General features: G+C 41.4%; 1 protein-coding gene across 14 annotated transcripts in view; it reads right to left on the bottom strand.

Annotated features, from left to right (window-relative positions):
• MSI2 (musashi RNA binding protein 2) overlaps positions 1-23438 on the bottom strand; it is a 710736-nt gene that overhangs the window by 116354 nt on the left and 570944 nt on the right. Inside the window, exon 11 of one of the 14 annotated variants that reach the window (XM_056556344.1) lies at positions 6813-8578. The exons of the other annotated variants lie outside the window; for them this stretch is intronic. Within the exon in view, the coding sequence (XP_056412319.1) occupies positions 8538-8578 (41 nt within the window). The 3' untranslated portion in view covers positions 6813-8537. Of the gene's footprint in view, positions 1-6812; positions 8579-23438 lie in introns of those variants that run through there. 14 annotated transcript variants of the gene reach the window in all.

Consider the following 23438-nt stretch of genomic DNA (forward strand, 5'->3'; position numbering starts at 1 on the left):
CTTTTATTAACTTTATTTTTTTAACACAATTTTATAGTCCCCATAGGGGATACACTGTTCAATGCTATGCCATAAAATAGCATTGATCAGTGTCATTGGTGCTCTGCTGCTCCATCCTTTCTGGCACCAGTTTATTTTAAATCAACTAGTGTCAGAAAGTTATACAGATTTGTAAATTACTTTTATTAAAACAATCTTAATCCTTCCAGCACTTATCAGCTGCTGTATGCTGCACAGGAAGTTCTTTTTTTCTTAACTGTCTGACACCTCTATCCATGTCAGGAACTGTCCAGAGGAGGAGCAAATCCCTATAGTAAACCTATCCTGCTCTGGACAGTTCCTGACAAGGACAGAGGTGTCTGCAAAAAGCACTGTTGTCAGACAGTTAAAAAAAAAAAAAAAAAAGAACTTCCTGTGGAGCATACAGCAGATGATAAGTGCTGGAAGGATTAAGATTGTTTTAATAGAAGTAATTTACAAATCTGTTTAACTTTCTGGCACCATTTGATTAAAAATAAATAGTTTTTCACCGGAGTACCCCTTTAAAGCTGCGTCATAAATTGCACTCTGTAAGAGCACCGTTAGAGTAGTCTCTTAGAGTAGGCTCTCCACTGTTTGAAATAAACTAATAGTGCACTGGGACAGGGGGAAAATAGAAAATAAACTTATACTATATTGCCACAGTTCCCGGCAGCTCCCGTTTAGCTTAGTCTGGTCCCATTTTTCTCTCTTCTTCCTGCTTCCAAGATCACCACTTAATGCAAGAGCTGCTCACTCAGCCAATCAGTGGCCAAAGCAGTGTCCCAGTGATTGGCTACACTGACAGGACCTGCACGGAGCACTCATCTTGAAAGTAGGAAGAAAGGAGAAGACTGAGGGACCAGACAGAGGTAAGTAGGTAGGTATAGAAAGCGTTGATGCGTTGAGTGTTCTGATGCCTTTCTATTATAGCCAGTATTTACCTTTTCAGCAGTTTATGCTACAATGTTAAAACAGTGGTTTTAATGTTATAGCTGATTTGGGTACTTTTAAGGGAGCTATCCATTGTTTTAATATTGTAGCACAAACAGCTGAAAAGGTAAATACTGGATATAATAGAAAGGCTGCAGAACACTCAATGCATCGATGCTTTCTGTGCATAGTGCTACTTAGCCACATAGTGCTTGCTTGTTTGACCAACAACTATTCTTCCTGACTGCCTCATCCTCATACATGTTCAGTTCAGGTGAGCGTGTGTGTGTTCTCAAACAAGTTAGGAGGATGAACTCAACACTGTCAATCCTTTTTTCCCCGACATTTCCTTCTAGATGAAAGTTAACATAACATGTTGTGGGATGCAGTCTATGCTACTGAATAAACATAATTAACATCAACGCTTTCAGTGCCAACAAAACAAACTAATATATAAACTGGTGTGCACCTGCAAAATTACATGTGCAGGGTGTTTTCATTTTGTGCATTGACTTGGCAGGTAAGGGAGCACTCCACAGTCATTTCAGCTCATCGGACTCCCGGATCACATTGCGGGGTCCGATGAGCTCCTTGCTAATTAGGAAGGAAAGGTAATCAATCAAGGAACGACACATATTGGCTACAAGATGCAGTACACAGGAAGCACAGAGTTAAAGCGTAACTCTGATCACATTTTGGTGGCAGGATATCTGTTCAAATCTCCAAGCAACTTCATGACCCTAGTCTACAGCAATTAGGATACATATTTGCCTGAAGTCCCATGAATGTCTATGGGACTCCCGGTAAATCTGTGTCCTGAACACTGTAGTCTCGAGCTATGAAGTTTCCAGGACATTTAAACAGATATGCTGCCACCAGAGCATGATCAGAGTTACACTTTAAGGCACTTTCACGTAGGTCGATTATCGGACGAATGAGCATTTATAGGAATTCCAACTATTGGTCCATTTAAAAGGCCTAGTGTTCACCCGCTGACCACATATTTTGTGTGGCCAATAAAATTATGAATTTAAATTGATCGAGCCTTATGAAGAGATCGACAATTGTTATTTGCAGCCCACTAACCTGTGTAAAAGAACCCCTAGTAAAATGCACTGATAAAAAACACACAAAAAGCTATTTAACTGGAGTTTTCCTTTAGGTTCTTTAGATAGAAGCTGATAATGGTCCAAAAAGATAATGATTTTGAAAAGATAAAGCCAACTTTCTACTGCACAAAGAGATGTTGCAAGGGAACAATTATTTTACAGACAACGCTTGAATAATAGAGATGAATTCAGTAGCCAGGTCAATGCTATAACCAAAAGTCTTGTATTCACATTTTCTAGGACTTACATCTTCTCTGACCAGTCTTTACGGACTATTCATAGTGTAAGTATTGAGTATTACATACAGTTTCCATTGACTGGAAGCACAAAGGCAAAAGCCACATTAAGAGAACTTTATTATATGAAATTCTACATTTAAAGCTGCTGCACTTTCACAGCACAGATAATAATAGTAGTGCAATATAAAGCTGTACAACTACTACAAGCATAGAAGAATTTATAGTGTACCTTTCATTAGCAAAAACTTTTTACATAATGTAGAAAATAACATTATTTGTAATATGTAAAAAAAAAAGTGTATATTTTGTCCCTACAGCTTATGCCTGTGTGTCTCTGTGAGGAGACCAAATACAGGAAGTGTGGACAAGCAGGGCTCTGGGCACCGAGGACAAGCAGGGCTCTGGGCACCGAGGACAAGCAGGGCTCTGGGCACCGAGGACAAGCAGGGCTCGGGGCACCGAGGACAAGCAGGGCTCGGGGCACCGAGGACAAGCAGGGCTCGGGGCACCGAGGACAAGCAGGGCTCGGGGCACCGAGGACAAGCAGGGCTCGGGGCACCGAGGACAAGCAGGGCTCGGGGCACCGAGGACAAGCAGGGCTCGGGGCACCGAGGACAAGCAGGGATCTGGGCACCGAGGACAAGCAGGGCTCTGGGCACCGAGGACAAGCAGGGCTCTGGTCACCGAGGACAAGCAGGGCTCTGGTCACCGAGGACAAGCAGGGCTCTGGTCACCGAGGACAAGCAGGGCTCTGGTCACCGAGGACAAGCAGGGCTCTGGTCACCGAGGACAAGCAGGGCTCTGGTCACCGAGGACAAGCAGGGCTCTGGGCAGCGAGGACAAGCAGGGCTCTGGGCAGCGAGGACAAGCAGGGCTCTGGGCACCGAGGACAAGCAGGGCTCTGGGCACCGAGGACAAGCAGGGCTCTGGGCACCGAGGACAAGCAGGGCTCTGGGCACCGAGGACAAGCAGGGCTCTGGGCACCGAGGACAAGCAGGGCTCTGGGCACCGAGGACAAGCAGGGCTCTGGGCACCGAGGACAAGCAGGGCTCTGGGCACCGAGAACAAGCATGGCTCTGGGCACCGAGGACAAGCAGGGCTCTGGGCACAGAGGACAAGCAGGGCTCTGGGCACCGAGGACAAGCAGGGCTCTGGGCACCGAGGACAAGCAGGGCTCTGGGCACCGAGGACAAGCAGGGCTCTGGGCACCGAGGACAAGCAGGGCTCTGGGCACCGAGGACAAGCAGGGCTCTGGGCACCGAGGACAAGCAGGGCTCTGGGCACCGAGGACAAGCAGGGCTCTGGGCACCGAGGACAAGCAGGGCTCTGGGCACCGAGGACAAGCAAGGCTCTGGGCACCGAGGACAAGCAAGGCTCTGGGCACCGAGGACAAGCAAGGCTCTGGGCACTTAGGACAAGCAGGGCTCTGGGCACTGAGGACAAGCAGGGCTCTGGGCACTGAGGACAAGCAGGGCTCTGGGCACTGAGGACAAGCAGGGCTCTGGGCACTGAGGACAAGCAGGGCTCTGGGCACTGAGGACAAGCAGGGCTCTGGGCACTGAGGACAAGCAGGGCTCTGGGCACTGAGGACAAGCAGGGCTCTGTACACTGAGGCTCTGTGACACCCCTGCCCCGCTCACACATCAGGATGATTGACAAGCCAGGAGCCTGCAAAAAGCCCTGCTTGTCCTGCCCAAACTTCCTGTATTTGGTCTTCTCACAGAGATACACAGGCTATAGCTAACAGAACAAAAAAATTTCACCCAGAAATATACACATATTTTATTATGTATGTTGTAAAAATATTATGGCATTATCTACATTATATAAAAAGTTATCGCTTACAACAGGTACACTTTAAGCATGAGGGTAAATGCATATTTGTAAATCCACAGGTAAATTTGCAGCAGATTACAGCACTAGGTAATTGAATGAACTTTAGATGGGAAGTGATGTTTATTTTGTATTGGCAATGGAAAAAAATCTGCTCAAAGTGATAGGCCACGTTTTTTTACGGAAAATATACACACACAAATAAAGTGGGTGCTCCAGAAATCAGACAGGGCTTTGAAAAAACTGGGCAATGCTATGGAATTGGTAACAATTAAACAGAAGTAAGCAGCTATGATGTATATGATGCAAGGTTTCTTTGTACAAGCACAGAAGCCAACAAGGAATATGAGAATTTTTTTTTAATAAACATGCAACAATATTAACAACAGGAAAAAAAAAATGAAAGCAATACAGTCATAAATAACATGTGCACAACACTGTAAAAACAAAACAAAAAAAACTTGACATGAACAGAGCAGTGTTTTAGAATTGACAACAGAAATAGTCACTACATTATAAAAAAAAAAAAAAAAAACTTAATAAAATAAATATCATAACCAAAAGCCCCTACAAATGTAAGTGGAGAAGGACAAGCATACCTGTCATGAGATGTGTGCATTTAAAAGATGGCCATTCATGTTGGGTTAACACACAGTGTATTTTCAGGCATATTATATTGAAAAAAATGCGTCTGGAAAAATTGCATCCATATTTTATTTTATTTTTTTAAATGTAAGTCTATGGGAAGGAGTTTTGCACACTGTATGTTAAAAAACAAAACAAAAAACAACATATTTTCTACATCTGCCTAAATAACTGGCATTTGAGGTTGAGGGGAGTATGAATATGAGGCTAAGGAGGGGATGTATCAGTATTTCACTAAGCCTATCATTCGCACCCCTTTTTTGAAGTTCCTGCTTACCTGACTATTCAGGCAAAAGTGCAGATAGTAAACCAATAGTAAAATCCCTATATCACAGGATTGAAGAGTATGTAGCAAGAAAATATGAACAGAAATGATATCAGGGCACCAGAGACTACAAAAGCATATTAAAAATGAAATAAAATGATAGCAAAAGATATACCTGTGGTCAATTTAACAAAAACTCTAATTATTATTAGACCCCTTTCACACTATAAAAATACTTCCGTTATGAATGGCCATTAGGAAATCGGCAGTTATACGGCCGGTACAAAATCACTAACGGCCGTTAGAAAATCCCATTATGGTCTATGGGATTTTTCTAATAGCCGTTTGAACCCGTTATCGCCCGTTATTAATAATGGCCGTTATTTTGTGATGGGCGATAGTAACGGGAGAAATAGTGCATGCACTATTTCTAACCTCACAAAATAATGGCCGTTATTAATAACGTGTGATACCGGGTTAAAATGACTGTTAGAAAATCCCTTTATAGTCTACGGGATTTTTCTAACGGCCGTTAGTGATTTTGAACCGGCCATATAACTGCCGATTTCCTAACGGGCATTCATAACGGAAGTATTTTTATATTGTCAAAGAAGCCTTATTTGTCCTTTCATTGTAAAAAAAATAATTATATATAATGTAATTAAAAATATAATTAAATATTTCCATGTATTACTCTCCTCTTTTAAATACATCACTGGATATCATAGAAGATATGAAGTGTTGTTCAGGGCAAAAAACAAAAAAGGGATGAATATTTAAAATAAAACTGAAATGCTTGTCCATGCGTACACAAGAATGCAATACCAGAAACAGTCCATAAACAAGTTTGGCACTGTGTCTATTTTATTTAAAACACCATGTTATAACCTGTTCAGGATGAAGAGCGTACAGGTACACCCTGGTGCATTACCTGGGTTTGAAGCGTGCTCACGAGCTGAGCGCGCTTTATACCTGGTGGATCCCGGTTGCTATGAGCAGCCAGGACTGAGGGCTAATGCCGGGCATCACAGATCGGGCCGATGCCCGGCATTAACCTTTATCCTCATATACACAAACAAGTGGGCTCAGCTGCAATAATATATCGTTAGGTGCCACTATGTGTATCAATACACATATACTACAACAGAAAGAAAAAGAAGATACACCATATAGCCCACACCAAATTCATATGTATAACCAAAATATTTAATTACATATCTTCAAAAACAATACACATCAGACAGAACTCTTAAACATCTAAAAGGCACAGTGGCCATTACACAACTGGGGGGGGGGGGGACTCAAATAAACCCCTCCCAGGGCACCTACTCTATCCCGAAATACAAGTTGCACTAATACCAATAGCCTAGTCCCAGTAGCCTAGTACGTAAGACAATAGATGCCCTGAGGAAGTTGCCGATAGGTGACATAACGCGTGGGGTCTAGAGGTGCACCTGCCGGGATCATCTTCCATCTGCTGTCCTTGCCTTCCCAGCATTGCATTGTTATTATTGTACAGCTTGTATGTTTATTATTGTTCTGAGGAAAGTGCATATACCATCTATTGTCTTACATACTAAGCTACTGGGATTAGCGCAATATATATGTTGGGATAAAGCAGGTGCCCTGGGAGGGGTTTCTTTGCCACCACACCCCTGTTGTGTAATGGCCTTCGTGCCTTTTAGATGTTTTTAAGTGTTCTGTATGATGTGTATTGTTTTTGAAGATATGTAATAAAATATTCTGGTTATACATATGAATTGGGTGTGCGCTATATGGTGTATCTTCTTTTTCTTTCTGTTTTACGGCATTAACCTTTAGATGCCGCAATCAAAGTTGATTGCGGCATCTGAAATGTAATATAAAATAAAATGATCCCGGTAGGAGCTGATCAGGACCACCGCAGTGAAATCGCAATGTCCTGATCAGCTGAGAAGACGGTGGGAGGGCCCTTACGTGCCTCCACGCCATCTGATCGGTGATCTGATGCTCCAAGCCAGCAATGACAGACTAGGGCAGCAGAGCACTGATTACACTGATCAATGCTGAGCCAAAGCTTAGTATTGAACAGTGTATGTAATCGCACATGGAATTACCCCTATTGGGACTAAAAAAAAAATTCAAAGTGTAAAAAAATTAAATAAATTACCAATATGTGTTGAATTGCGCATTTTTTTCTGTAAAATATATTTGTAGGGAATACATGATTAATCTCTAGAGGAGTACATGTGGATAGGAGCATTGTCTATCTCAATCCTACAAAGTACTCCACGCATGTCTATTATGACTTGAGCATATATTGTAGTTGCTATATCATCCTGCCTAAAACTGGAAATTTAAAAAATACTAAATTCCACTTAAAAAAAATATTGGAGTGAAATGAAGATAAATCTGTAGTTGTAAAAAATACAATGGATGCATGGTATGGGTGGTTTTATTGTCAGCACCTAATCCAGCCTGAGAAATCAGAAGCCTAGAAGATTGTACTCTGTGTAATTAATGATGCACCAGGGCAAACTTAATTCCTAAGTAAAGAATCATCCACCTGGGGCCAACAATTACACTGGATACGTGTCAGCAGCAATTACTATAGGTTTTCTAAGATATTATGGGCAGGCATTCAGGGAAACATCTCAGATGTCTAATCCATCTCACTGCAAAATACATTTTGTGTTCCTTTTTATAGAACTGTTTCCAACCAATATAGGATTGCAAGGAAGGTGTTTGTAATCTGATAATAGTGTCAGGAATCATGCTATCACACCAGCGCTTAGAGCCCTCATCTTCTGAGGCTCCATCTTTCAAATGACTATGATTGTGACTGAAGGCGTTTGCTACAGAGTTAGCCGAGCTGGTCCAAGCAGTCGTCAAGAGGAAGCCCCAGCCAGCAGCCCGTCTATTCCCAACAAAACTGTATTAGGACCTTCATTTTTCACACGTCTCTGCAACTATTAATGATGGCAGCTCCTAAAGGACATGTCAAAACAAAACCAAGGTGTCTGCTAATTATGAAGATGCCAGCTTCAATGCTTCAAATTCAACCTCTTCCTGCGTTTCGGATAATCACATTCATTTCCTCCCGTATCGTCTAATTGCCTAACTATAGGGCACCTTCCTTGCAAGCCTCTGCAGCTTCTTCTTCAAGCATTAGAATTTGAGAGATCTCTCATACAAGTCCATTAATATGACCTTGAACCCGCTCAACAGACATCACACTGATCTTCAGCAACAAGTTCGTAAAAAGGAAAACTTTTATGCATCATGCTATGTACAAACCACAATAAGATAATACATGATAAATCATTACATGGAAAACATAAAAGCAACACATAACATGACTAAAATGAATTTAAAAATAATACAGCATAAAGGAAAGGAAGAGAGCTGTTGACCAGTATATACAAACGCAAAAACTAAAGATGAAATCTTAACAGTGCCATTCTCCCTTTAGCACAGCAGTAAAGCCCTGGATCATTTGTAATGCCTCTTTAAGAGCTAGTTCGTAAAAATTATGTCTTGTGATATCGGCAAACAGTCTGTAAAGTGAAACGAAAGCCACAATTAATAGAGTGAGAGGCAAATATTTGTCCTAGAAGTCAGACATTACTAAAGTATAACATATACCAGAAAAAACAGGGAGGTATCCCAATGATTATTTAGTGTAACGGCACTCTGGGAATTTTTTATATTTATTAAGCATCAGAGGTTACTATTATAGAATTATGTAGGGGTTCTACTGTATACCTATTCTAGCTAATGTAGCATGAATGGTTTTTTAGCTATCTTAACTCCTATTTCAACTTTGATTTGGATTCCCAATGCTGGCTTCATTTCCGAAGATTTTCTGGTTTTGTAAAGAGAGAGAGAGGGGGGGGGGGGGGGGGAGTCTTATCACTGCAATTGCAATCTAAGTTCAGTGACCGACAGAGCAGTGACTTTGTCACCACAGAGTATTTTATAAGACACAACTTTAGCCTGTCTGCTTTTATTCTTGTTACTGTAGACCTTACAAGATAGTGTCAGGCTGCATCACACAGGACACACCACAGAATCAGGCAAGGTATATAAAACTCCATAACTTTGCAGTGTATGGATTCACCTACTACTACTATATCTCCTGCTTCCATAGATATAGCAACAGCAGCATAGATGGTGCTGGGTGGGGAGGCATATGATCTGCAAGAAGTGATCTGATGGGAGATAATATCATCCTGTCATTCACAGGAATCACGTGACCCAGGACAAACCACTTCCTGTGACACAAACTCATTTTGCAGAGTGGTGGTCACAAGACCCAGCTGTAGTAATAAAAAAACAATGAGTGCGGAAAAGAGAGTACAAGAGAGTAACAGAAGTTCGGATGTAGCTACAGACAGCAGTTTTACCTGGGCACAAAGGCTTATTGCCACATTTCACATCAGTATTATAAAATGGCACATGGTAGGTGGGAGGGGCTGCTACAGAATTTGCACAAGAGCTTCTAATTACCCTTACACACAAATTAATTGATCAACATAACACTGTAATGTCAATCATGCAACATAAAAATCTATACACTGAGTAATGTACTTCACGCACCAGGAAGTAAATTTACATCCTGTAAATGAAGCGAGTGCAGGAGCAGCGCACTCTTCATGCTTGGCGGGTCCTGGCTGCTATCAGCAGCTGGGGACCCACAGGTAATGACGGACATCAGCTATCACACTGATGCCTGCCATTACCAGATGTCATGATCAATACGGATCATAGCATTTGAAGTATTATGGGGGGCTTTGTATGGCTCATTGAAAAACCTGTGGTACTACTGGGGGGTCGAATGAGTCAAGGTAGCAGCAGGAGGTTCCTCACCTGCCTCCTGCCAATCTCTGGTGCTATTTTTCTCTAAACACCAATTATACTGATCATAGTACTGAACAGTATTAGCAATCAAAAGATTGCTATAACTAGTCCTCTAGAAGGACATACAAAATGTAAAATAAATTGTAAAAAAAAAAAAAAAAATGTGAATCCCCTCCCCCCCAAAAAATTATGAAATCTTCCCTTTTTACCATTTTACCAAAAAAGATGTTAAAAGAAACAAATCTAGTAAACATATTTGGTATTGGCATGTGTAAGTGTCTGAACTAACAGCATATAATGATCCCATACGGCAGTGTTTCTCAAGCGCGGTCCTCAAGTACCCCAGCAGGTCATGTTTTCAGGATTTCCTTAGTCTTTCACAGGTGATATAACTGTGGTGATGCCCGATTCACTGACCATAATTATATCACCTGTGAAAGACTAAGGAAATCCTGAAAACATGACCTGTTGGGGGTACTTGAGGACCGCGCTTGAGAAACACTGCCATACTGTGAGCAGCTTAATTGTTTGTATTATACGTAAGAAAAAAATAAATAAAAAGTCCATATTAAAACATGTAAATATGGGTATTCAAATTGACACAGAGTAAAGACAACATGTCAATTTTACAGTAAAGTGTACCGTGGTTTTCTTTTCTATTTCCACACACAAATAATAATTATTTTTTGGGTTTTGCCATACATTTTATGGTAAAATGAGTGATGTAAGTATAAAGTAGAATTGGTCGCACAAAAAACAAGCTCTCACATGGGTCTGAAGACGGAAAAACCAAATGAGTTGCGGCTCTTGGCGAGGAGGAATATGAAAAAAAAAAAAAAAGTAGCTGGCTGTTTTCTTAAAGGGGTACTTTGGTGGAAAACGTATTTTAATCAAATGATGCCAGAAAGTTAAACAGATTTGTAAATTACTTCTATTAAAAAAATCTTAATCCTTCCAGTACTTATCAGCTGATGTATACTACAGAGGAAATTTTCTTCTTTTTTGGATTTCTTTTAGGTCACAACCACACTGCTCTCTGCCAACACCTCTGTCCATATCAGGAACTGTCCAGAGCAGGAGAAAATGCCCATAGCAAACATATGCTGCTGCTCTGGACAGTTCCTGACATGGACAGAGTTGTCAGAAGAGGGCTCTGTGGTCGTGACAGAAAAGAAATCCAAAAGGAAAATAATTTCCTCTGTAGTATACAGCCACTAATAAGAACTGGAAGGATTATGAATTTTTAACAGAAGTAATTTACAAATCTGTTTAACTTTCTGGCACCAGTTGATTTAAAAAAAAAAAAAAAAAGTTTTCCACCAGAGTACCCTTTTAAGGCCAAAATGGGTTGTATTCTTAATGGGGAACTCTGGAACTTTTAACCCCTTAAGGACCAAGACCATTTTCACCTTAAGGACCAGAGCGTTTTTTGCACATCTGACCACTCTGGGATTAATAACTCTGGGATGCTTTTACTTTTCATTCTGATTCCGAGAAAGCATTTTTCTAACTTTGTATCTCTCTGCTTGTAAGGAAAATAGACATTTCAAATAAATTATATATTGATTCACATTTACAATATGTCTACTTTATGTTTCCATCATAAACTTTACATGTTTTTACTTTTGGAAGACATCAGAGGGCTTCAAAGCTCAACAGCAATTTTCTAATTTTTCACGAAATTTTCAAAATCAGAATTTTTCAGGGACAAGTTCAGTTGTGAAGTGGATTTGAAGGGCCTTCATATTAGAAATACCCCATAAATTACCCCATTATAGAAACTGCACCCCTCAAAGTATTCAAAATGACATTCAGAAAGTTTGGTATCATTTTTTTTACACTCGCATGTTTTTGTAGACCCAGTTTTTGAATTTTTACAAGGGATAATAGGAGAAAAAGCCCCCCAAAATTTGTAAACCAATTTCACTCGAGTAAAGAAATACCTCATATGTGTATGTGAAGTGTTCGGCGGGCGCAGTAGAGGGCTCAGAAGGGAAGGAGCGACAATGGGATTTTGGAGAGTGAGTTTTGCTGAAATGGTTTTTGGGGGGCATGTCGCATTTAGGAAGCCCCTATTGTGCCAGAACAGAAAAAAAAACACAAAAAAAAAAACACAACCTACTATTTTGGAAACTACACCCCTCAAGGCACATAACAAGGGGTCCAGTGAACCTTAACACACCACAGGTGTTTGACGACTTTTTCTTTAAAGTCGTATGTTTAAATTAAAAAAAAACAATTTTCACTCAAGTGGAATTTTTTCCCCCAAATTTACCATTTTTACAAAGGGTAATGGGAGAAAATGCCCCCCAAAATGTATAACCCCATCTCTTCTGAGTATGGAAATACCCCATGTTAGGATGTAAAATGCTCTGCGGGCGAACTACAATGCTCAGAAAAGAAGGAGTCACATTTGGCTTTTGGAAAGAAAATGTTGCTGAAATAGTTTTTGGGGAGCATGTCGCATTTAGGAAGCCCCTATGGTGCCAGAACAGAAAAAAAAACACACAAAAAAAAAAACACATGACCTACTATTTTGGAAACTACACCCCTCAAGGAACGTAACAAGGGGTACAGTGATACAGTGAGCCTTAACATCCCACAGGTGTTTGACGACTTTTTGTTAAAGTCGGATGTGTAAATGAAAAAAATATTTTTTTTTCACAAAAATGCAGTTTTTTCCCCCAATTTTAAATTTTTACAAGGAGTAATAGGAGAAAATGCCCCTCAAAATTTGTAACCCCATTTCTTATGAGTATGGAAATACCTCATGTGTGGATGTCAAGTGCACTGCTGGCGCACTACAATGCTCAGGAGAGGAGGAGCGCCATTGAGCTTTTGGAGAATTTGTTTGGAATGGAAGTCGGGGGCCATGTGTATTTACAAAGCACCCCCGTGGTGCCAGAACAGTGGACCCCCCCCACAGAATTTAATAAGGGGTGCAGTGAGCATTTGCACCCCACTGGCATTTGACAGATCTTTGGAACAGTGGGCTGTGCAAATGAAAAATCTGTCAGACACCTGTGGAGCGTAAATGCTCACTGTACCCCTTATTACATTATGTGAGGGGTGTAGTTTCCAAAATGGGGTCACATGTGGGGGAGGTCCAGTGTTCTGGCACTATGGGGGCTTTGTAAACACATGTGGCATTCAATTCCGGACAAATTTTCTCTCCAGAAGCCCAATGGCGCTTCTTCTCTTCTGAGCATTGTAATGCACCCGCAGAGCACTTTACATCTACATATGTGGTATGTTCTTACAAATTTTGGGGGGCTTTTTTTCCCCCTATTTTCCCTTGTGAAAATTAAAAATTTACGGTAACATCAGCATTTTAGTGACATTTTTTTTTCTTCATTTCCCCATCCAACTACAATGAAAATTTGTCAACCACCTGTGGGGTGTTAAGGCACACTATACCCCTTGTTATGTTCTGTGAGGGGTGTAGTTTCCAGAATGTGGTCACACGTGGGTATTTATTTGTTTGCGTTTATGTCAGAACCGCTGTAAAATCAGCCGCCCCTGTGCAAATCACAAATTTAGACCTCAAATGTACATAGTGCACTCTCACTCCTGGCCTTGTTGTGCATCCGCAGAGCATTTTACACCTGCATATGGGGTATTTCCGTACTCAGGAGAAATTTCCTTTTACCTCTTTTGAAAATAAAAAGTATGGGGCAACATCAGCATGTTAGTGTAAGCATTTTTTTTTTTTTTTTACAATAACAGGCTGGTGTAGACCCCAACTTTTCCTTTTCATAAGGGGTAAAAGGAGAAAGAGATCCCCAAAATTTGTAACGCAATTACCCCATATGTGGCCAGAAATACCCCATATGTGGCCCTAAATTGTTTCCTTGAAATACGACAGAGCTCCGCATTTGAGGACTAAATTAGGGATTGCATAGGGGTGGATATAGGGGTATTCTACAGTGATTCCCAAACAGGGTGCCTCCAGCTGTTGCTAAACTCCCAGCATGCCTGTACAGTCAGTGGCTGTCCGGAAATGCTGGGAGTTGTTGTTTTGCAACAGCTGGATGCTCCGTTTTAGAAACACTGCTGCACAATACGTTTTCATTTTTATTGGGGGGGGGGGGGGGGGAAGACAGTGTAAGGGGGTGTTTATGTAGTGTTTTACCCTTTATTATGTGTTAGTGTAGTGTTTTTAGGGTACATTCACACTGGCGGGGGTTTACGGCGAGTTACGGTGAGGTAGAAAATTTGCCGCAGCTCAAACTTGAAGCAGGAAACTCACAGTAAACCCACCCGTACCCTGTACATTCTCATGGGGGGGGGGGACCTCCAGCTGTTGCAAAACTACAACTCCAAGCATGCACTGGAGGCACACTCGTTGGAAAATCTTCAGTCAGGTTCTGTTACCTAACTCTGGATTTTCCATTCAGTGTGCCTCCAGCTGTTGCAAAACTACAACTCCCAGCATGTACTGATCATCAAAGGGCATGCTGGGAGATGTAGTTATGCAACAGCTGGAGGTACGCAACTACAACTCCCAGCATGCCGAGACAGCTGCTTGCTGTTTGGGGATGCTAGGAGTTATAGTTTTGCAAGATCTGAAGGGCCACAGTTTAGAGACCACTGCACAGTGATCTCCAAACCGTGGCCCTCCAGATGTTGCAAAACTACAAATCCCAGCATGCCCAGACAGCAAACTGCTGTGTGGGCATACTGGGGATTGTAGTTTTGCAAGCTCTAGAGAGTCACAGTTTAGAGACCACTAAACCACAGCTGTTGAAAAACTGCAAATCCCAGCATGCCCAAACAGCTGTCTGGGCATGCTGGGAGTTGTAGTTTTGCAACATCTGGAGGGCTACAGTTTAGAAACCACTGTATAGTGGTCTCCAAACTGTAGCCTTTCTGATGTTGCTAGGCAACTACTCACCGGCTTCCGTAGGATCGCCACATCGTCGTCCTCTGCCGCCTGACTGTTCCCTGTTCTGCCAGGACTACTGTGGTTGGGCAGAACGGGGGAACCGAACTTTAACCCCCCCAGCCCCCGATCTGCTATTGGTCGGTCGCATCTGACCGAGCAATAGCAGGGATAGGAGGGGTGGCACCCCTGCCACCTCACTCCTATCCCTTCAGGGGGACCGTGGGTGTCTTGGACAACCCCTGTCACCCTTATTTTCCGGGTCACCAGAGACCCATATGACCTGAAATCGCTAAAAATCGCAGGTGTGAATTCAGCGGCGATCGCCTACCTGGGGGGTCTCTGAGACCACGCAGCGGGGACCGAAGTTCCCATGGGCGTACAGGTACACACTGTGTCCTTAAGTACCAGGATGTCAGGGCGTACCTGTATGCCCTATCTCCTTATAGAGTTAATCTGATCCCCTATCGACAGGATAAGGGATAAGTGTATGATTGTGGGGGGTCCAACTGCAGGGACTCCCCTGCGATCTCCTGCCCAGCGCCCCTGGTGTTCTGAAGAGTTCTGTTCAGAACACCTGCCCTTCTTGTACATGAAGCAGCAGAGGTCGACACGCCTCCTCCATGGACTGTATATAGGAGAGCAAAAAATGCAAGAGTACAGCGCTCAGAAAACTAAAATCTTCTGAACATCGGGTAGCTAAGCGGAGCTTACGGGGCTCCCAGCCGTTGGATCCCAGCAATCATACATTTATCCTGATGATAGGGGATAAGATTAAAGGGGTATTCCAGGCCAAAATTATTTTTTTATATATCAACTGGCTCCAGAAAGTTAAACAGATTTGTATATTACTTCTATTAAAAAATCTTAATCCTTCCAATAGTTATTAGCTTCTGAAGTTGAGTTGTTGTTTTCTGTCTAACTGCTCTCTGATGACTCACGTCCTGGGAGCTGTGCAGTTCCTATGGGGATATTCTCCCATCATGCACAGCTCCGGGGACGTGACATCATCATTGAGCAGTTAGACAGAAAACTTCAGAAGCTAATAACTATTGGAAGGATTAAGATTTTTTAATAGAAGTAATTTACAAATCTGTTTAACTTTCTGGAGCCAGTTGATTTATATAAAAAAAGGTTTTGCCTGGAATACCCCTTTAAAATTACCGGAGTTCCCCTCTAAGGGGTTATGAATGCTGGATAATGTTCTTAGATGATATAATGTACTGGGTACGAAATTCATAGATTAATAGGACAGATTATTGTTCTAATAGAAATCCAAAGTCATATATATCATAAACAAGAAACACATTGTGAAACATAATATTCCATAAGTTACAACATCGTGTAGCAAAAGATGCTATTAGCAATAAGATGCACCAGCATGTCTCTAATATCAGTGAGAATTTAATTTAAATCCGCTGTAGAAAAATAGACAACAATGCAATTAATTAGTACAATTATCATCTAGTCACTAATTAAGGATCAAATGGGATTAACCCCTTTCTTCCTGGAAACCTTCAGCAAATTCCTGAGTGCTTGTATGACAACCTCTAAAGTCTTAAAAACACAATCAGGGATCAAATTGTAAATCATGCCGCATGAGAAGAATACGGCTAGGAGCTCCTGATAACACAACTATTCTGTTATGAGACTTCAGGCAGCGTTTAGAGGAAGGAGGCTTAAGTAAGAATATGCTTTATCCTCCATATGCTCCCTCATTCTATACCAGACTGAACACGATGCACATTAAGAAAGTGATCATCAGAAAAAGAAACACTTTTAGCTTTCATCATTCCCTGCCGAAAAGTGACAAAACATTTAAACAGCAACTTCTCTCAAGAATATACACATTTTATTTAAAGATGGTCCCCCATCCGAGCACCATCATATATTTACAATGCATTTGGAAAGTTTTCAGGCCCTTGTGCTAAAATTTTAACTATATCTATATTTCTCCCCTTCATTCTATTTTGGACTTAATACCCCCTGAAAGCGAATGTAAATAGAATTTTGGAATTTTTTGCTAATTTATTAAAAATGTAAAACCAAACAAAAAAACCCCACAAATTTTACATGAAGAATAAGATCCTTGGCTTTGAAACATGAAATTTAGCTTTGGGGGCCTTCCATTTCTTTTTACCATATTTGAGATGTTTCATCTTAATTGGTGTCACCTGTGATAAATTTAGTTCACTCCACATGATCTGGAAATACACACCCCTGTCTATATAAGTTGTCACAGAAGACAATGCACATCTGAGCAAAAACCAAGCAATGAAGGGTGAAAGAACTGCCTGTAGAGCTCAGAGACAGGATTGAGTGGAGGCACAGATCTGAATAATAGAACAAAAAGAAATTCTGCTGCACTGAAAGCTTCCAAGAGCACAATGGTCTCCATAATTTTTACATTGAAGAAGTTTGGAACAAGGACTCTTCCGAGTTGGCCATCATATCAAGCTAGATAATTAGGAGAGAAGTGCTTGCTAAGATGGAACCAAGAACCAAACATCCTGTGTGCGCAGATGGAAGACATTTTCAGAAGGTCAACAATTACTCCACCAATCTGGACTTTATGGTACAGTGGCCAGAAAGAAGCCTCTCTTCAGTAAAGGACACATGAAAGCCTGCTAGAAGCAACTAAGGGACTCTCAGACAGACTGTGAAAAACTTTCTGGGCTCAATTTTAAGTGCCATGTTTGGAGGAAAGCAGGCACTGCTCATCACCTGCCCAATACCATCCCTACAGTGGAGCATGGAGGTGGCAGTATCATGCTGTAGGGGGCTTGTTTTTCAGTGTCTTGGCTAGGGAGACTGGCCAGGGTTGAGGGAAAGATGAATGGAAGCAAGTAACCAAGTACATTGATATTCTTAATGAAAATCTGTCCCAGAGTGCTCTGGACCTTAGACTGAGACAAAGGATCATCTTTCAACAAGACAATGACCCTTAGCATATAGCCAAGAATCTGAATACTTATATCAATGCTATATTTTAGTTTTTCATTTTCAATAAATTAGCAAAGATTTCTAACATTCTGTTGTCACTTGGTCATTATGGGCAATGACGGGGGAAACTTTATTATTTTCTTTTTGCATAAGCCAAGAAAAGAAAACATAAAAGTGGAAGAGTTTAAAAACTATTCGAATGCACTGTAGTTCTTCCTGCAAGCCATTCATTAATATAATATAGTAAGCATGGTGGTTTTGTAGTGCTGGGGTCATGGGTTCAAGTCCAACCAACAACTGTATGGAGCTTGTGTAGTCTCTCTTTGTATGCATGGGTTTTCTACAGGTTCTCTTGTTTCCGCTCACACTCTGTAATTAGACTGTGAGCCTGAATAGGTGTGGGGACAATCCCTGTGTAGAATATGTTAGCAGTGCACCATATAAGTGAATTAAAGAACAATAACGATACATAACATTTGCAATGCTCAGGGAAGGCCTCAGCGGAGCACCCTATTGCTCTGAATCACAGATAATCATGTCTGTGCAGAGCACTGCATGAATAAGCACTAGGTAAGTGCCCATGAAATAACGGAACCGCATTAGATCTCATAAATGTGTTTCTGAAAATATAAATGAACAAGGAGTGATGATGGAGTAACTATAGGCGATGGGAAAGCTCCCAGGATTTAATTTCCCCTTAACGACAATGGACATAAAAGTAAGTCTTGATGCCCTGGCAATCAGGACGCACATTTATGTCCTGTACATAAAGCAAACGCTCAAGCTGTGCTCTCTTCATACACGGCAGGGTCCGGCTGCTATTAGAAGCCAGGGAACTGCCAATAATGGCAGGCATCAATACAGATCACAGCATCTGAAGCATAAATGGGGCTTAGAAAGTCTCATCAAACTACCCTGCAGCAGGGCCATGGGCGCCTGATGAGCCAAGATGGTGGCCGGAGGTCTCCTCACCTGCCTCCTGCTGCTCTGCTGCAGTCTTCTTCTCTGGTCTGCCTTTGCAGTTGCCTATGCATACCACTGAACAATTTTAGCAATTGAGTGTAAAAAAAATGAATAGGCATTTTTGGTATTGGAGTGGGCATAAATTTACAAACTATTAAAATATAATGTTAATGGTCCCATAAGGTAAAGAGTGTAAATGTAAAAAAAAAATAATAATAATTTGCTGCATTTTGGTCACATCACATCTCCAAAAGATACATAAAAAGTGATTAAAGGTCACATATACGCAAAAGTGGCACCAACCACTGAAAAACTATTTGTGTAAAAAAGGTGCAGCTGTTTGTTCTTGTCCTTTTTGTTATTGGTGTTTGTTAGTCTTCCTGGGTATTGCCACCTTCTGGCACCTACCTAAAGTAAAATGTAAAACCCTGCCAGGGCGGGCGGGGGGTTACCTCCTCCTCTACAGAGTGCATACATGTATTGTGTTCATTTAGATGGTGTTATGGACATGAAAATGACATACATTTTATTTGCTATATTTTGTGATTCTAGTCCAAGAGGGCCGCATGAAGTTTAGATAAAAGAAAAGATGGAGGATCATCTTTATAGTAGGGGTCTCCAAGGCATGCTTACAGGGGCTCTTGTAACATTAGACAGACCACCTGGGGGCTGGCTGGGGGGCGGAGAACATCTAAAAAAGCCCATTCATAGGGGACCAAGCTCTCTTTCTATTGCGGGGCTGGATAACAACACACTTGGCCATTCAACTTCCTGTTTTGGCCGGAATCCTGAAACAAAGGACTGCAGCCTGCACCCATGCCTGTCTTTGTTGCTCATACTTGCTGTAAAGGGTCCCCGAAGCTAAGTATTTTTCAGTATTATATTCTCTGTGTGTTTCATTTAGTATAGTTGTATATTTTAAGGAAAATCCACCTAAATAGCCAACGGATAGTGTTTTCTACTATAATCGTTGTATATGTGTCTACTTACACTGCAGATTTAAGTTTCTAGCTATTTGTAAAATCTTTTTCTCTTTTCTCTCTTAGTTAGAGTGTGTTTTAGTTAGCTGTATATTAAAACATCTTTATTTCTGCCAGTATTTGGGTGTGTAGTGTTAATTTGTGCATTGGATATTAGGATATAACTCTTCCAAAATTCCAAAATAGGTTGGTCTGTGGGGAGTTTATGAATGCATTTGGTCTCCGGTAGTACTGCTCAGTTAAGTGTCTATGCACCTGGTCTGTGAACATATTGTATTCACAACACCGCACGGTGGCAGCCATTTTTGTCGGACATTTGTGTCCCAGATGCATGGTCTGCAGATTTTAACTGGTCGTGGACCCTTGGAGCCAGATATAATTCAACCCCAAAGCCACGAACCACAACAAATGGCGACGAGGATGGGATTTTGCAGGAGTTATGAATATTAGTAACCAATTGACCATATTAACTAATTTTCCTAACAATTATAGCTTATTTATGAAACTTCTATATAAAGGAATATTTTTCTGATTATTACCTTTGTAGTCTTCAAAGGGCTTTTAAACTAAAAGGGTGATTTGTATGTTGGCCTGTACTTCCTGCTTCCGTTTTATACATAGCTGGGGGCCATTTTTAGGGACAAAGAAAGCACATGGTCGGGGGAGGGGCATGTTTTGTTGTACTCTTATACAATAGGTTAATCTGTTTAGATGTGGTTATCTCGTGTAGCACTGTACTAGTTTTACAGGATCCTAATAGACTGTTGCTTTGTGTTCCTTGTTTTAAGGGTAACTTGAATATCATACATGATAGTTATTTAGTGATTTGTCACTGGTAATTAATAGCATTGCTTTTCTAGGTAATGGATGGTTGTATTGCATACATGATAGTTATTAGACACAGACTGTAAAGCATATTGAAAGTCTCCTGTTGTACATGTGTTGTTAGATTGTGAGTGTACCCTTAGTTGTGTGAGCTGTAACTCTACAATATATATTTTCAGTGCTTCACTAGTGAGAGGGCATACACACTTGTGCGAGATACCCCCCAGTGTAGCCTGTATGTGTTAGTGGTACAATAAGGCTTACTGCAAACACGTGTGATTGTCCTGCCATCTGCTGTTGTTCAGAATGAGTTTCCTTAGGAAGAAGTTTTGTGCTTTGCGGCAGGATAGAAGGCCCAAATTTGGGGCTGTACCACATTGGGCTACCACTATGGGAAAATGGAGTGTTGTAGCAGAAGAGCTTGTACGCTATGGTGCACCGGTTTACCCAGAGATGGGGAGTGAGATAGGAGGTATGGCTCTGAAGCTTGATTTAGGGGTTTATCCCAAAAATGAGAGCCGAGCTGCGGCTGAAGTGGGCTGGACTCTGTTACATGCCCTAAAATGTGAGGTGCAGAGAAATGAGGAACTTGAGAAAGAGTTGCAGACAAAAACACAGGTGATTTGTGATAAAGATAAGCAGATTTGCATGTTGGAATCAGAATTACTGGAATGGGAGAGCCAATGTATAGATACTGATGAAAAATTGTCTAAATCTTATGCTGAAATCCGGGAGATGAGGAATGAGATTGCTAAAAGCGAGTTCCCCAAAATGGTGTCTGGTGTGGCCTCTTCCCATATTTCACAGCCACATTTCACAGCAGATTTGCCCTCTGAAAAGGTCTGTGTTTCAAGTGCAAATAATGGGGCGCTAGAGAGTGAAATTGTAGAAGTTCCCAGTGTTGGTTCTCAATGGTGTAATAAACAGAAATTGAATAACAATAAGGGGAAATACAAAGCAAATTGGAGAAGTTTAAGAGTTGTTAGAAGTGTGTCTCTGGCAGTGAAGCGGTATAGATCATCTATGAAAAATCAGACCCAGATAGTAAATACGGCTAAAAGGGTAAAGTCTTGTTTTGCATGTGGTGTTTCAGGCCATATCGCTAGATATTGTAAGGCCCATAGTAACAAAACGAAACACTGTTCAGCTAAATGTACTACATGTGGTTTTAGTGGCCATATCTCCACTAGTTGTTATTCTAATGGAAACATGAAGCAGAGGGAACCAGGTAAATCCAGATTGACTGGGAAGGGAAATATGCATTCTTCCTCCAAACAACAGTTTCCAGAGAAATCTCTCAGCTTCCCATATAAACCTCATCTGTTTAATCCTATGAAAGATGACATTACAAAATACGTGTTCAAGGAGTTGTGTGCACAGGTAGCAATATTCTTACAGAAACCGTATATACAGGTCGAGGATCCCATGCCCCCTGTTGGTCAAACGGGGGAAGGGAGACTAAAGAGTAAACAAGGGCTACCTTCCTTTTGCATGTAAATAGTGTTCACTTGTTTTGTCTTTTGGGGAAAAATGGCGGTACATAAGATACTGACTAAACTTTCTTTCTGCCCACTAGGGCCATACCATAGGCTTACTTGTAAAAATGACAATTCATTTGTTAGTTTAGGGTTGACATTTACAGGAGCCTCCCCAAATTTGTGGGGAAAACTAATTAGGAAGAAACTAACTAACCACTTTGATTTATTTTTTTCAAGAGGTGGGGGAGGTTTAGCAATAGCTAGTCCTTCCACTAGAAGGCAATATGCCTAGAGGGACTGAGGTAACACTCACACTCAAATATTAGTTAGCAATGGTCGGAATAATGCTGGGAAAGTGAGTATGGATATGCAGAGTGGAGTTCAACTGTGTCTAGTGTTGGGTTGTTCCAAGGTTCACTGATCAGCACAGGCAGAAGATAATCTCTGATGGGCCTGGAAATACTAAAATTGTATTGTTGAAAAGTGACTCTAAACATGTTTGTTTTCCATTCAGCAGATTAGTGGCAGTGTAACCCCGCTCAACCCATGGACCTCCAATCAGAAGAATCCAAGCTCACCACAAACAGATGACCAGATGACCAACGCTTCTAATGGAGTGAAGAAGGCTACCTATTCCCCAGCATCCCGTGGTTGGAGGATGACAAGGATCAAGTCGTCAAGACTGGGTTTGGATGACATCGCGAGACAGGAGAACCCAGAACCAAAGGATTCCCTCCAACATTTTGGAAAAGGCTTTTGGACACCAGAGAGGACGCTTTCAATAAACTGTCTCAAGAGAAGCTACAACATGAGGACAGTAGCTCCATCACTCGCCTAAGACCTAGACTATTCCTTTACTGGCAACAGTAGAGTTGGTGCTATAGCTACATAGTGAACAATGCGGGCGATGTCTACCATAATCTATGTAAGCTGAAAGCAAGAATCTAGGGCTACCTAATGTAAATTTAATAATTTGTGAATACTGAGTTTAGAGGATTACCCATCCAGCAAGCAACTCTAATGTGGTTTCCTGGTACTAGAATCAAGAGGTGGAATGTTATGGACATGAAAATGACATACATTTTATTTGTTATATTTTGTGATTCTAGTCCAAGAGGGCCGCATGAAGTTTAGATAAAAGAAAAGATGGAGGATCATCTTTATAGTAGGGGTCTCCAAGGCATGCTTACAGGGGCTCTTGTAACATTAGACAGACCACCTGGGGGCTGGCTGGGGGGCGGAGAACATCTAAAAAAGCCCATTCAAAGGGGACCAAGCTCTCTTTCTATTGCGGGGCTGGATAACAACACACTTGGCCATTCAACTTCCTGTTTTGGCCTGAATCCTGAAACAAAGGACTGCAGCCTGCACCCATGCCTGTCTTTGTTGCTCATACTTGCTGTAAAGGGTCCCCGAAGCTAAGTATTTTTCAGTATTATATTCTCTGTGTGTTTCATTTAGTATAGTTGTATATTTTAAGGAAAAT

The sequence above is a fragment of the Hyla sarda genome, chromosome 2, assembly GCF_029499605.1.
Source record: "Hyla sarda isolate aHylSar1 chromosome 2, aHylSar1.hap1, whole genome shotgun sequence".
NCBI classification, from domain to species: Eukaryota; Metazoa; Chordata; class Amphibia; order Anura; family Hylidae; genus Hyla; species Hyla sarda.